At 35.8% G+C, this 14460-nt stretch overlaps 1 protein-coding gene across 1 annotated transcript; it reads right to left on the reverse strand.

The window, feature by feature from the left end:
• Positions 7738-9401, reverse strand: LOC104727174 (E3 ubiquitin ligase BIG BROTHER-like). The gene is made up of 6 exons (XM_010446205.2): positions 9270-9401; positions 8831-8898; positions 8536-8667; positions 8273-8427; positions 7987-8095; positions 7738-7869 (listed from the first exon to the last, which is right to left on the reverse strand). The coding sequence occupies exons 1-6, from the start codon at positions 9310-9312 to the stop codon at positions 7837-7839; spliced, it is 540 nt and encodes a 179-aa protein (XP_010444507.1). The 5' UTR covers positions 9313-9401; the 3' UTR covers positions 7738-7836.

Consider the following 14460-nt stretch of genomic DNA (forward strand, 5'->3'; position numbering starts at 1 on the left):
TTAATTACACAACTAATTTACACCACAATTTTTCTCATTTCTATTTTCTCAAATCTTCTAATAAATATACATAGATTTTTAGCTTCTTTTTTTTGGTAAAAGGGTTTTAACTTCTTTTGACTATTCTATAAAGATGATCAAGGTTAATAAATAAAATGACAGATAGTGTATTTATTAGAATTAATCTATAAAAATATTAAATAAAATTATAAATATCATAGAAATACATTATATATGCAAGAAACAAAAAGGTTAAAAGTATCTGAAATTTAAATTTGAAAAGGGATCTACTATCTAAAGTTAGATAGCAATTAATATAAAGATTATAAATATCTTTATATTAAATTAGAAAAATACTTAGGTTCACCCCTAGGGTGAACCTCTCCATTCACCCCCTCTTCTCTCAGCCAATCAGAATCTTCCATCTAATATTTTATTTCAAAAATAAATTAAAATTAAATTAAAAAGCAAACCAAATTAAGGAAACAAATTATGTATACTTTTAATTAAGGAAAGTTACATATTGGCTTGGTTTAGATTTTTAAACTTAGAATAAAATTATGTCGGTTTGGGTTTACAAATGAAGTGGTTAGGGTTTAGATTTTACAATTAGAACGAAATTATATGTCAGTTTGGGTTCACAAATGAGATAGTTAGGGTTTAGATTTTACAAGTAGAACAAAATAATATGTCGGTTTGGGTTCACAAATGAGATGTTAGGTTTTAGATTTCACAATTAGAACGAAATTATATGTCAGTTTGGGTTCACAAATAAGATGGTTAGGGTTTAGATTTTATAAGTAGAACGAAATTATATACGGTTTGGGTTCACAAATGAGATGGTTAGGGTTTAGATTTTATATATGTTGGTTTGGGTTTATTAAAGTACGGTTTAAGTTTTTTAATTTTATAATAATGTATACAGATTTTATTGCCTTATTTTATTAGGGGGTGAATGGAGAGGTTCACCCCTAGGGGTGAACCCAAGTATTGTTCTTAGATTGTGATATTACATTTTGGATGTCCAATTTTAGTTGGAACATTTTGTAACATCCTCGAACCAACTTATGGTTTTTTGTCACTTTTTGATTTGACCGGTTTGTTTTAAATTGTCGAATTGGAGGGGTTTGGTTTAGGAAAAATCCCTAAAACCGTGGTATTTAAGTGGAAAGTCGATGTGAGGGTCTAGATTCCGCTCATTTGTCGTTTTCTAGAGAAATAGAAGAGACAAAGTTATTCTTGTGAGTTTTTGGAGTTTTTGGAGTTTTTGGTGTCTGTTTCTTGGGAGATCTCTCCTGTAGAATGAGATATGAGGCTAGGATCGTGAGAGAGGCTTGCTGGGGTGTTGGATTCGTCATTGGTTGGTCAGATTTCTCCTGTTAAAGACGTGAGTGCATGACCATGGCTGATCTAAGCTTGAGAATTCTATGTTTTGAGTATTCTTTGAGTTGTGTGATTGATTCCTTGCTTTCTTGTGGTTGTTTCATGTTCCCAATGGTATTACATGGCTTCTGACTGAGCCTCGGCCACAATGGAGATGTTTGGAGTCAGGGATCTGCGACGGAGATCGCAGGAGAACGATGCTCGGCATATGTGTTGATCGATACAAGGAGTGCGTCAGTCGACACAAATGCAAGGACGGCTCAAGGGCTCTAATGAGTATCGGTCAACACCATGTGGAGGTGTCAGTCGACACAGCTAGCGTTTTCGGGAAATGTCGAGCATGTGTTGATCGACACAAAGAGTGTGTCGGTAGACATTGGGCGGCTTGCATCGATCGACACAAGGAGTGTGTCGGTCGACACCAACCTTTTCAGTGTCGATCGACACTAGGAGAGTCAATCAACACCTACCTTCAGCAGGCGGCTAATACTTGCTTTTCTTGGTTTGATTGTGTTGTTTGTTGGTTGTTGAACATCGGATTCTCAATTGCTTGTGTGTATAGTCCAATATATGGGAGGATTGCCTCACTGAGTGTTTATGACAATACTCATGCATCTCAATTTTTGTTTGTGGTGCAGGTAAAGGCAAAGTGTGATCGTGGAATCAAGGCAATGAAGAGGAGGATGTTCTAGAGGTTTGGTTATTTGTTCTATGCTGCTGTTAGGTTGCTAGAATGGAATGTAGTGGTCTAGATTGATTGTTTAGGTTGCTGTTTCATTGTTCTCTGACGTGTTTATATTATTGGCATTGTTTGATAGATGTTATTGGTTTATTGGTTATTATTTCTATTGGAGTTTCTGGTTTTATGTTGTTGAATATTTCCACTGTTATATTGATTGGGGTTAGAATGTTAGTGAATATGGGATCACTAGTTTAATATTATATCAAAAACAAAAAAAATGGGTCGGATCGTTTCACATTTCAATTAAAAAAAAGATTCAACATACTAATTTAGAGCAGCATGCACCATCGAAAACAGAAGACAACATTATATAGTGTTGTGGTTCTTGGTTGTGATTTAGTTTTCAGGTTTAGCCTAAATCGATGAAATTGGTTCTGATTGAGTTCCAGTTATGACCGGTTATCGATTGGTAAAAGAGAACGAGTAAAGCAAAAGACTCTAGTCGCGATAGAGGGTTTGCCGTTTTATTGATATAAGTATCAAAACCTTTTCTTCGTCTCTGTAACAAGTTCTATCTTTCTAATTGTAAAAGGAGAGATAGAGAGAGAGGGAAACTTGTGATACTCCATTGTTGTACTAGCTTGCTCTTGATCTGATTCATCTTCTTTAATAGGCTTTGTCAAATCAACTTAGCTGAACTGGGTAAACAAACTTGTGTGTTCTTTTGTTTTCTTTTTTTCTTGCTTTATGATTTAGTTTGACTATATTTGTTGGTTCAACGACTGAGATCGTAAGTTTAAGAGTGAGATTTCACAAAGAATCAAAGTCAATTCCTAACAAAGTGGTATCAGAGCCGTGGTTCTTAATTCCTAGATCGATGGCGATGACAACAAAGGTGGAGATTAAGGCCTTCAATGGAGATAATGGATGATTAGGATAATGGCTCAACTTGGGGTTCTCGGATTGAAGAACAGTCTTCTCGATTCCTTGCTAACGAAGACCGTACCGCTCACCAAGGGTGAATTAAAGAAACCATCTGGTGATGAAGACTCAGAGATCGAGCCGCCGTAGACTAAGGAAGTTCCCGATCAGGTCAAGATTGATCAATCGGAGCAAGCGTTAAACATCATTATCAATCATATCAGTTACAAGGTACTGAGGAAGGTAAAACATTGTAAGTTTGCTGCAAAGATGTGGTCTTTGTTGACCAAGTTGTACATGGAAACGTCTCTTCCGAATAGGATCTACGTACAACTTAAGTTCTACTCTTTCAAGATGATCGATACTCAGTCTATTGATCAGAATGTTGATGACTTTTTAAAGATAGTTGATGAGTGAGGAAGCTTGGAGATTGAGGTCGCTGAGGAAGTTCAGTCTATCTTGATACTTACATTGCATATTCATTATAGTCAGCTGAAGCACACACTGAAGCACAAGACTCTACCTATTCAGGATGTTTTTTCATCTGCAAAGTCATTAGAAAGAGAGTTAGCAGAGCTGAAAGAGTCTGAGAAAGGATCAGCAACAGTCTTATGTACCACAGACAGAGGAAGACCATAAGAAAGAAGTAAGAACAAAGGCTCAAAAGTGAAAAGTAGGAGCCGATCAAACTCCAAGACTCGTGTAACTTGCTGGTTTTGCTGAGCTTCAATGTTGGAAAATACATTAAAGAGGATGTTCCTGGGTATGTTCATGCAGATCTGTGGGGATCACCAATTGTGACTCAGTCTATTTCAGGTAAACAATACTTCCTCTCCATCATTGATGATAAGATTAGGAAAGTTTGGTTAATGTTTCTTAAATCCAAAGATGAAACATTTGACAAGTTCTGTGAATGGAAAGAATTGGTACAAAACCAGATGGAAAAGAAGGTAAAGCCACTGAGAACAGATAACAAATTGGAGTTCTGTAACCTGAAGTTTAGTGAGTATTGTGCTAAGAACGGTATAGAGAAACATAGAACATTTACCTAAACAAAATGGAGTTGATGAAAAAATGAATAGAACTGTGATGGAAAAGGTAAGGTGTTTGTTGGATGAGTCTGGACTTGAAGAGAAATTTTGGGTTGAAGCTGCTGCAACTGCAGCATATCTGATTAACAGGTCTCCAACATCAGCTGTGGATCACAATGTTCCTGAACAGTTATGGCTAGGAAGAAAACCAGGTTATAGTCATTTGAGGAAGTCGGGTATGTTGCATACGTTCATCAAAATCAAGGCAAGTTGAAACTAAGAGCTCTGAAAGGAATGCTCTTGGGATATCCTCAAGGAAAAAGGATATAAGATTTGGTTACTTGAAGAGCAAAGGTGTGTTGTGAGAAGGAATGTTGTGTTTAATGAGAATTTGGTCTATAAAGATTTGTTTCAGGACACTGAACGAAGTGAAACAGAAGATTCGCCTGCAGCATCAGAAACTATGGCTTTGCCAAAGAACCTCGTTGTTAAGGATACCGTGGTGATTAAAGAAGGTGGAGATGCTACGGTGGTATTAAGTGATTCTGAAGAGGAATATTTTGAACCTGAAGGAGGTGTTTTTGACAATATTGGATTGGAGAATTACAAACTGGCAAGAGACAAGGTGAGAAGAGTCATTAAGCCACCTACTAAACTCACATATTACAGTCAGTTTTCGTTTGCACTATGTGTTTCAGATGAGATAGATTCAGAGGAGCCAGGATGTTATCACAATGCAAAGTTGAGTAAAGATTGGGATAAATGGAATCATGCCATGTCATAAGAAATGCAGTCGCAACTGAAAAGTGGAACATGAGATATCTTCGACAGACCTAAGGATGAAAAGTATGACACCCCGATTTCATGGACATGCGGAGAGGTCTAAAAGAATTGATTTGGCCACCTTTGTCACCAAAGTGCACTTATCTTTTCGGTCAAAGGTCTTGAGAGAACTCTACAGTTAATGGTGACCTTCTGGGAAGTGATTGTCAGAACTGTGCGAGTGCGGACAAAACACAGGAAAATATCATGTGGTGATTCGTAGGGACGGTAACAAGTCTTTAAAACCTCCCGGACATAGCAAACTGGCCGTCGGATGTGAATGGGCTCACAGGCATAGTGAGAGGACGTGAGGCCCATTAAGCACGGTGGACCCATGAGCCAAGAGTGGACATGGGGTCCACTAAGCAAGATGACTGTCGGGGTGTTACAAAAAGGTTTTAGGCTGTAGATGGTTGTATTAGAAGAAGGCTGGGATTTCTGGAGTGGAACTAGAGAGATACAAGGCGAGGTTAGTTGTCTGTGGCTTCACACAGAGAGAGATATTGATTACCATGAAGTATTTGCACCAGTTGTGAAGTATATTTCCATCAGAGTATTGATGTCCTCGGTAGTTAAAGAAGACATGGAGCTGAAGCAGATGGATGTAAAGAAAGCATTTCTACATGGATGATCAACCTCTATACATGAAACAACCATAAGATTTTGAAGTAAATCCTGGTAAAGATCAAGTCTGTCTGTTAAAGAAGTCGCCCAGACAGTGGAATAAAAGGTTTAATGCTTTCATGTTCAGTCAGAGTTTTAATAGGAGCATGCATGACTCATGTGTCTATGTGAAGGAGGTATGCCCTGACGAGTTTTTCTATATACTATTATATGTAGATGATATGTTGATAGTGGCTAGAAACATGTCTGAAGTCAACAAGGTTAAGAAGGTTCTACGCTCAGAGTTTAAAATGAAGGATCTAGGAGCAGCTAGTAGAATCTTGGGAATTGATATTAAGAGAGATAGGAAGAATAAAACTTTGTATTTGTCTCAGTCCAATTACTTAGGAAAGGTGTTGTGTCGGTTCAATATGAATGCAGCACGCTCTGTGGACACTCCTATTGGAGGATATTTCAAGCTTTCATCTGTCAAAGCAGATAGAGAATGTGTAGATACAGAAAAGGTTCCATATGCAAGTGTTGTCGGCAGTATAATGTACACTATGGTTGGAACATGACATGATGTAGCTTATGCTATTGGACTCTTGAGTCGATTCATGAGTAAGCCTGGAGAAATGCATTGGGAGGGTATTAAGTGGGTAATGCGATACTTGATGGGATCTTCATACTTGAACTTGGTTTATACTAAAGGAAAGGATTTCAAAGTGCAAGGTTTCTATGATTCAGATTATGGTGTAGACCTTGATCGTAGAAGATCTCTGAACGGTTATGTGTTTACTATGGGTGAAAACGCAGTTAGCTGGAAGTCTAGTTTGCAGCAAGTGGTGGCTATGTCATAAACAGAAACCAAGTATATGTCATTTACTGAGGCTGTGAAAGAAGCGTTATGGATAAAAGGTCTTCTTGAAGATATGAAACTTAATCCTGAGGAGGCTACGGTGTGGTGTGACTCACAGTCAGTGATTTGTTTGTCAAAGAACAATGCATTTCACGAGAGGACGAAGCACATTGCAGTCAAGTATTACTTCATCAGAGACGTGACTGAAGCTAGTGAAGTCGAGGCACATAAAATTCATACTTCTGTAAATCCTGCAGAAATGCTTACCAAAATTATTTAGGTGAACAAGTTTAAGGAGGCTTTGGATTTCCTAAAGCTTCTTAGGTAATCAGTGAGTTCGCTACCGCCATAGGTTACATCCAAGTAGTGCAGTTCATTAGAAGAAGAGGAAAATATGAGGTGGAGTTTTGTGGTTCTTGGTTGTGATTCAGTTTTCAGGTTTAGCCTAAACCGATGAAATTGGTTCTGATTGAGTTTCGGTTATAACTGGTTATCGGATTGGTAAAAGAGAAGGAGTAAAGCAAAGACTCTAGTCGCGATAGAGAGTTTACCATTTTATTGATATAAGTATTTTGTCGTACTATAAGAAAGAGAGATCCGCTGCGTGAGCAACCCGACTGTGCGTTACATGTGCTCTACAGGCCGTCCGAGGAACGCTTCAAATAGAAGTGGTTGTGGATTCGAACCACTGACACAAAAAGGATTGAAAATATATTCTTTGTCTTTGTAACAAATTCTATCTTTCTAATTGTAAAAGAAGAGAGAGAGAGGGAAAATGGTAATATTCCATTGTTGTACTAGCTTGCTCTTGAGCTGATTCATCTTCTTTGATAGTGAATTGCCAGATCCAATCTGGCTCCAGACATAGACTTTGTCAAATCAATTTAGCTGAACTGGATAAACAAACTTGTGTGTTCTTTTGTTTTTTTTTCTTGCTTTACATTCATTTTGACAATGTTTGTCAATTCAACGACTGAGATCGCGAGTTTGAGAGTGATATTTTACAGAGAATCAAAGTCAGTTCCTAACATATAGAAACCCAAATTCTTTTTACTTTTGCTTGAACTCTATATAGGGATTGGACATTACAATTAACACATCAGCGAGAATCGTGAGACCAACTCTATTTGACCAACGGAAGGGTTTCTTACGAACAATATTGTGAGGAGTGGTTAGGGAAAAAAAACTTGTTATCTCCCGAACAATCAACTTTCGTTTTTGGTCTTGAATTACAACGATTTTTAAAAAAAAGTTATATACAAATTTTATGTAGATACAAATCTTGAACACAGATAAAAAAAAATTTCTAACAAATTAAGTTACATTAATATTTGATATTCTCATAAATTATTTTGTATTTTGATAAAATTTAATATCAGCGGGCAAATAATACTGAATATAATAAATATTTACAATAAATGAAAATTCGTCTAGTTTAATAACTATATTTTTTTAGTGATAAACTAAAATTAACCATGCGAACAAAATACATTGTTGTTAATCATTATTATCCGACGAGAATGAGCATTAATATATTAGAAAACATCTCGTTTGCACACGCAGCATACCTGCATAAACGAAACAATTTCATTTTCATTAGAATATTAAAGATGAGAATGTATTTTATGCTTGTTGGAAACAAAAATTGCCGTATGTTATTGTGTATATATGTCATACGTACGTACCCTGTGTTCTTTCAACCACCGTGATATGCAATCCTTGTGGTAGATATGCTTACATGGCAAAGTGATCATCTTATCTCCCTTCTCGTAGTCGACTAGACATATCGAACACCTACAAAGTATCACCCAAACCAAATCAAACGAAAATTATAATATTGGTCTAATCCCAAAGCTTGTATTTTTCATACTAGGCCAAGATTAATAGACACATTGAATTTGAAATCAATTTGAGCAAGGATATATATATAAACTAGCTAGTTGAACGATGTATATTGATCCATGGTCGTACTGAGTATCATTGGCGACAAACTTCTTTTTCTTTTGCCACCACCACTTGAATTTGGGTTTTTTTTCCCCATATTTATGAGTTGGTAATTTGGATATTTTCCACTCCGGCAAGCCGTTACTGCTTTGTCCCACTGATTCTTCTATCTCATTCGAACCCTGCTCATCCATAACAGTGGGGTTATATGAGTATGATACTCAGAGTTGTCTCTTAATATTCTATCATGAAATAGCAGTATGAATCAGCTTGGACAGAAGAGTACATACCTCATAAGCAATATTGTCGAGATCGAAAGTGTCAGGACTATGTAATGAGATATCTGAAAAACTACGTCTAAGTGTATACGGATCCGGGGAACTATTACTATAGTTATCATAGCCATCAAACCTTCCACTCGTCTAATATTTAATAAGAAAACAAAGCAAAATTATTGATAAATTAGTTGTCAAATTCTAGAGTTGCTGACCAAAAAACAAAAAGAATGTGCGTTTCATTTTAGAACTTATAAATGAATATAACAAAAAAAAAAAAAAACTATAGTAGATCAGTCAATATAATTACCAATGGAACATCATGCATGTGGAAGTACGGACAAGGACAGTACGGACAGTGAAATCGCGGAGCATTTACTATAGGTTAAACGGAAAACAAAAAATATACATTAGCATTAGTGATACAACATTTTGTGTTTTACTATGATTTATCAAGGAAAAAATGTGCATGCACTAAAATTAATAAAAAAATTTCAATCAATTTTATGTAATATTTAGACTTTTTGGCTCAAACCGAACCCTGTCAAGTGTCAAAGCTAAACGTGAAAGAGTATAAAACCTCAAGTCTACAAGTTCAATTTCTTACATGATCAAAACAGCCTATGTTTCAGGCTATGGTCTTAAGTAACATATCTAGTTCGATCGAAGCACATCATAGTTGATTCAGATAATTTTTTTTGTATATGGAAATGGAGTATATGTATATATACTATACGCATGTAATTTACCTATACAAGTACACGCATAACATTCGGCAGGACCGCGAAACATTGATTTCACTTTGAAGATGGTGAAGAGATTGTCGTCGTTTAACGATGATTGGTTTCTAAGTTTCTTTCAATCAAATATAAAAGAACTACTCACAGTCTCACACCTTGTTCTTTGTGATCATCTCCCAACAATGTATTTATAATGAACATGTTTAAGCTTTTTCTTGCTAGCTATTTTAGGTAATCATCATATCTCTAACCAATTAAATATTATATCAATTTAAAAGTTTCATATAGTAGAAAACGTGTTGAATTTGTGTAAAGACCATAATAAATTGTGATGATATTATGATAACACGTCATATCAAAATCTTATATGTGTTATATATTTATGCTTTAAAATCCAGAGATAGTTAATTTTCTTAATTGAATATTTATATAGAGTAAAATATAATAATTAAATTTAATTTAGATTATAATTGATTAATTAGAAAGATATGTATATTGATAAAAGGGCATTCTCAAAAAATATCATTTTTTCCATGCACCTTTTTAAAATTACTTTTCCATATTGACCATTTTCAAAACTACCCTTCTTTATGTACAAAAGAACTAAATTACTCTTTTTTTGAGTGACAACAAAAATATACAGTCACCAAAATCAAAGAAAACAAAATCCGACAGAAAATGAAAAACATTTCCGCCAAAAATTATGTCTTACCCACCAAAATAAATAAAAAATCCACTAAAATCGAAAAAATTTCCCGCCAAAAAATTTTAAAAAAAAAATTCCGCCAAAATTACGAAATTGGATTTTCCCGCTAAAAATTTTGAAATTTATATTTTATAAAAACCTTATAAAAAACTTGTAAACCCTTTTAAAATTACTATAAAAACTTTACAAAAACCTTTTAAAAGTGTTTAAAAGGTTTTTAAAAAGTTTTTTAAAGGTTTTTTTATAAGATTTTTATAAGACGTTTCCAAAGTTTTTATATTGTTTTTTATACGGTTTTTATAAGATTTTTAGTTATAAAAACTTTATAAATGTCTTATAAATATTTTTAAATCCTTTAAAACCTTATCAAAAGCCTTGTAAAATTTTTTTGTGTGGGAAACTTTTTGGCGGAAAATGTTTTTGGGAGATTTTCAAAAATATCCCTTTTTCTATGTCACTTTTCAAAAATTACCTTTCATGGTGTCCATTTTCAAAAATACCCCTTTTAATATAAAAAATTACAAAATTATAAACCCTAAACCCCAATACTAAATCCTATCCCTTAAAAACTATACGCTAAATGTAAATAGAGAATCCAAACCTAAAAAAAAAAGTCTAAAAGTTAATTTAACACAGTGTAATTGTGTAAAAGAGAAAAAAATGAAAATGTTCAAAAAGAAAAGCATTTTTGAAAAGAGTATGCCAAAAAGGACATTTTTAGCAAATTCTCAGTTTTTTGTTGAAATTTTTTGTCAAATTTTTTTTGACAAAAACATTTTTGGCGAGAATTTTGTTTTTGATTTTTTTTTGCGGGAAAATATGTCGAAAAATGTTTTGCGGGAAAATTTTGTTTTCATTTTATTGATTAAAATATCTTTCATGTAAGGATAAAATGGTTATTAAATATTAAAGGAGGACAAAAATAAAAATGACCAGAAAAAATGATATTTTTGAAAAATGGTATATTAAAAAGGATATTTCTAATAAATTGTCTTGATACAACTAAAAACCTATCTCAAACAAATTTATTTTTCAAAAAATATTATGATTTCAGTGGATAAGTTTTATCTTTAATTTCATCACTTTACGTTTACTAAATATACTACGTAGTAACATGCACTATGTGCGGGATAAATCTATGCAGATAAAGCTAGAGTTATGAGTAAAATTATTTTCTAGGATATAAAATTTGTTTGTATAAAAACAAAATATAAAACCTGTTAGAATATGTTTAGATCAAACAATTATGTATCAACTAAATATATAATCTGCTATTTCCTCATTCTATGCAAGATTTTTTATTTTCTTTAAATTTTTATTTTATTTTGTATAAGAATATATTTCACCCGTGAAATATTATACTAATGATATTAAATAAGTCAATTGCCTATACTAATGATTATTGTGATAATTTTATTTTTGAAATTTTATTTATGTGAATAGTAATCAATTTTTTTTAATAGGTGAATAAATTCGGGTTTTGAAAACGTTTTAGATCTAATAAATTTATTTTTTAATAATTAACTATGTTATACAAATGATTAAAATAAATTTTAAAATTGAAATGTTTGATTTTATTTAATTAATTGAAATGGAATATTCCTTAATCATTCAATAGCAATTATGTGTAAATATCCAAAAATGAGACAATAAATTCATTGGTGTCTCGAGCTCTATAACAACGACACATCATCATTTTCTTAAAAACGCTTCTCTATTAATATATAGGAGATATGTATAGCAAACCAATACTCCACGCCTTATAAAATTTCTGGAGAGAACAGTTAATTAATTAATTTTCCATTAGTTAAATTAAGTTTCTCTTTCTATATATAGTTCCACTTTAAGGATTCTTTAGTTCATGTTTAAATCCATCTTTTTCAAGCATTTGTTTGCTTAAGGATTGAATTGAAGTTTTGAGTCAAGAATGTGTATACTTCCTTTTTTTCGGCATGGGACCATAAAAAGGTGAAACGACCCGACCCTTCTTTTTTTTTTTAATTAAAAACAATATATATAATTAATCATCCCATACTACTTAATTAACCAACCCAAACCACAACTCAACATTAAACCAGCAATAACATTAAGCACAGCGGAAACATACCAATAATACAAAACCAACAACATCATCAATACAATAACATTCCTAACCATTCTATCCGGCAACCTAACATAACACTAACCAAGGTTCCAACAACATAACCAACAAATCCAATAACACACAAACGAGACCCTAGATCATCCTCCTCCTCATTGCCATGATTCCACGTCACAAACCTGCACACCACAAACAACAATTGAGATGCGTAAGTATTATCACAAATACTTAGTGAGGCAATCCTCCCATCTACTGGGCTATACACACAAGCAACTGAGATTCCAATGCTTAACAAATGACAACCAAACACAACAAACCAGGAAAAATCACGAAACAAGCAACTTGGTGTCGACCGACACCAGAGAGGTGTCGATCGACACTGGCCAAACATGGTGTCGGTCGACACCTAACTGGTGTCGATCGACACTCCCTTCGCAGACGCGAACTGCACGAATCCGAACGACGAACCTCCGTTTCCAATCATCTCCAATCCGTTCCAACCTCACCCAAAACCTTCAGGAACCTATAAGAACCATAACACAACCACCACAAGCAAGAACAACACCACTAACACAACCAATCAAGCAAGAACAACACCACAAAGCACCACCAATCAAGCAAGAACAACAAAGGATTCTCAGGCTTAGATAAGCCATGGTCATGCACTCACCTTATCAACTGATTATAACAACCAATACAACCAGTTGAGACCCTCCTAACGTCTGAAACAGCCCAGAAACGCCCTACAACAAGCCACACAACCAAAAACGACTTATAACAAAACTGGACAGAAACATCAGAAAAGAACAGTCTCAAAGACGAAACCCTAAAATAAAAACCAACCGTTAACTATCAAATCGCTCCGGTGAAAAGCTACCCCTAGACGTCACGAAGCTTCCCACAAAATTTCAGCACGATCAGGCACCACACGAGACCACGATCTCAGTTACAATCTCCGATGGTCCCAACTCGCGTCTGAGAAAACGTGTCTCACGAAACTGCCAATAACTCATCGAGTTTAAATCCAAATCTACTTCTGTAAAAAGGCGAATGACGATGAAAGACTTGGGAATAAACCTACCAAATTTCATTACCTTTGAGAACGATTTGATATGCCGAAACTGTTTCCTCCCAAACCCTAACGATTCTGATCTTTCTCCTTTAATCTCCTTCACACCACAATAGGCTCTCTCCTCTCTCTCTATCTCTGAAAACGGCGACAAGACACCCTAAAACCCTTAATTTGTCGCTTCTCCACTTATAACACGATTTAGGGATTTTCCTTGAACCAAACCGAACCAAACAGCAATTAAAACGAACCGGACCAAACCAGAAAACATGGTGTCGATCGATACACCAAGGGTGTCGATCGACACCCACACCAAAACCTTAAAAATTGGTTCGCGGATGTTACAATTCTCCCCCACCAACAAGGATTCGTCCTCGAATCCCGCAAAACCGTCCAACTGTCAAGGACCTCCGTGCCACCGTCAACACGGCCCGCACGTCCCCGACCGGACTAAATACCGTCAGCCAAGGTTTCCCGTGCACTGTCGCAACAGCCCGCACACCTCCGACTGAACCACGAGGTCTCCCTCTAGTCAATATACTCACATCAAAGACACTATTTGCTCACAACTCAGTGCTTCCCCCGTCCGTGGTCGCAACCAACGAATCATGCCGGCTCGCTATCAGGCCAACCGCCTTAAGCTACGGCATCCAGGAAGTCACTCACACACACACTCCCCCCGCTCTCAGGTCGCAACCTTCGAGTCATACCGGCTCACTGCCAGGCCACAGCCTACAGCTACGGTATCCAGGGAGTCTCACACGCCCACTCCCCCCGCTCTCGGGTCGCAACCCTCGAGACATACCGGCTCACTGCCGAGTCACGGCTCACAGCTACGGTATCCAGGGAGTCTCAAATATCCCGCTCTTGGGTCGTCACCCTAAAGCGCGCTCTCGGATCGTCATCCGAAGCAGACATACCACTCCCACTCTCTGGCCACAAAGTCCATCGAGTTATCGATATCACATGAGTTGGGCCCACACAATCTTGAGCAAACAAGTTTGATGTCAACGAGTATCTCCTGACTAGATCTACCTCGACACTTTTCATTTCTAGAAACTTTCCTCTTTTAGCATTGCGCCTTCACGAAAACTCATAACCCGAACACCACCATGACCACCACCCGGTCACCCTGGAACACCCTACCCTCAAGGTATTTCCATACACTTTTCAAAAATAGAAAAGCTCTGACTCCTATAACACTTTCCATTTATAATGACATTCTATTTATGGAAACTTTCCATTTGTAGCAACCTTCTATTTATGGAAACTTTCCATTTATAGAATTCCCGAGCTATTTCCTTTCCACTGGTTTCACAATCCC

Source organism: Camelina sativa, chromosome 2 (genome assembly GCF_000633955.1).
Source record: "Camelina sativa cultivar DH55 chromosome 2, Cs, whole genome shotgun sequence".
In the NCBI taxonomy this organism is placed as follows: domain Eukaryota; kingdom Viridiplantae; phylum Streptophyta; class Magnoliopsida; order Brassicales; family Brassicaceae; genus Camelina; species Camelina sativa.

Bases quoted from the DNA above. Each gene is read 5' to 3' on its own strand.
- LOC104727174 (XM_010446205.2), bottom strand. From the start codon at position 9,312: ATGTTTCGCGGTCCTGCCGAATGTTATGCGTGTACTTGTATAG. The intron at 8,668-8,830 runs GTAATTATATTG...ATTAAATATTAG, and splicing joins ACATGCATGATGTTCCATTG to ACGAGTGGAAGGTTTGATGG. The intron at 7,870-7,986 runs GTACGTACGTAT...TCGTTTATGCAG, and splicing joins GGTGGTTGAAAGAACACAGG to GTATGCTGCGTGTGCAAACG.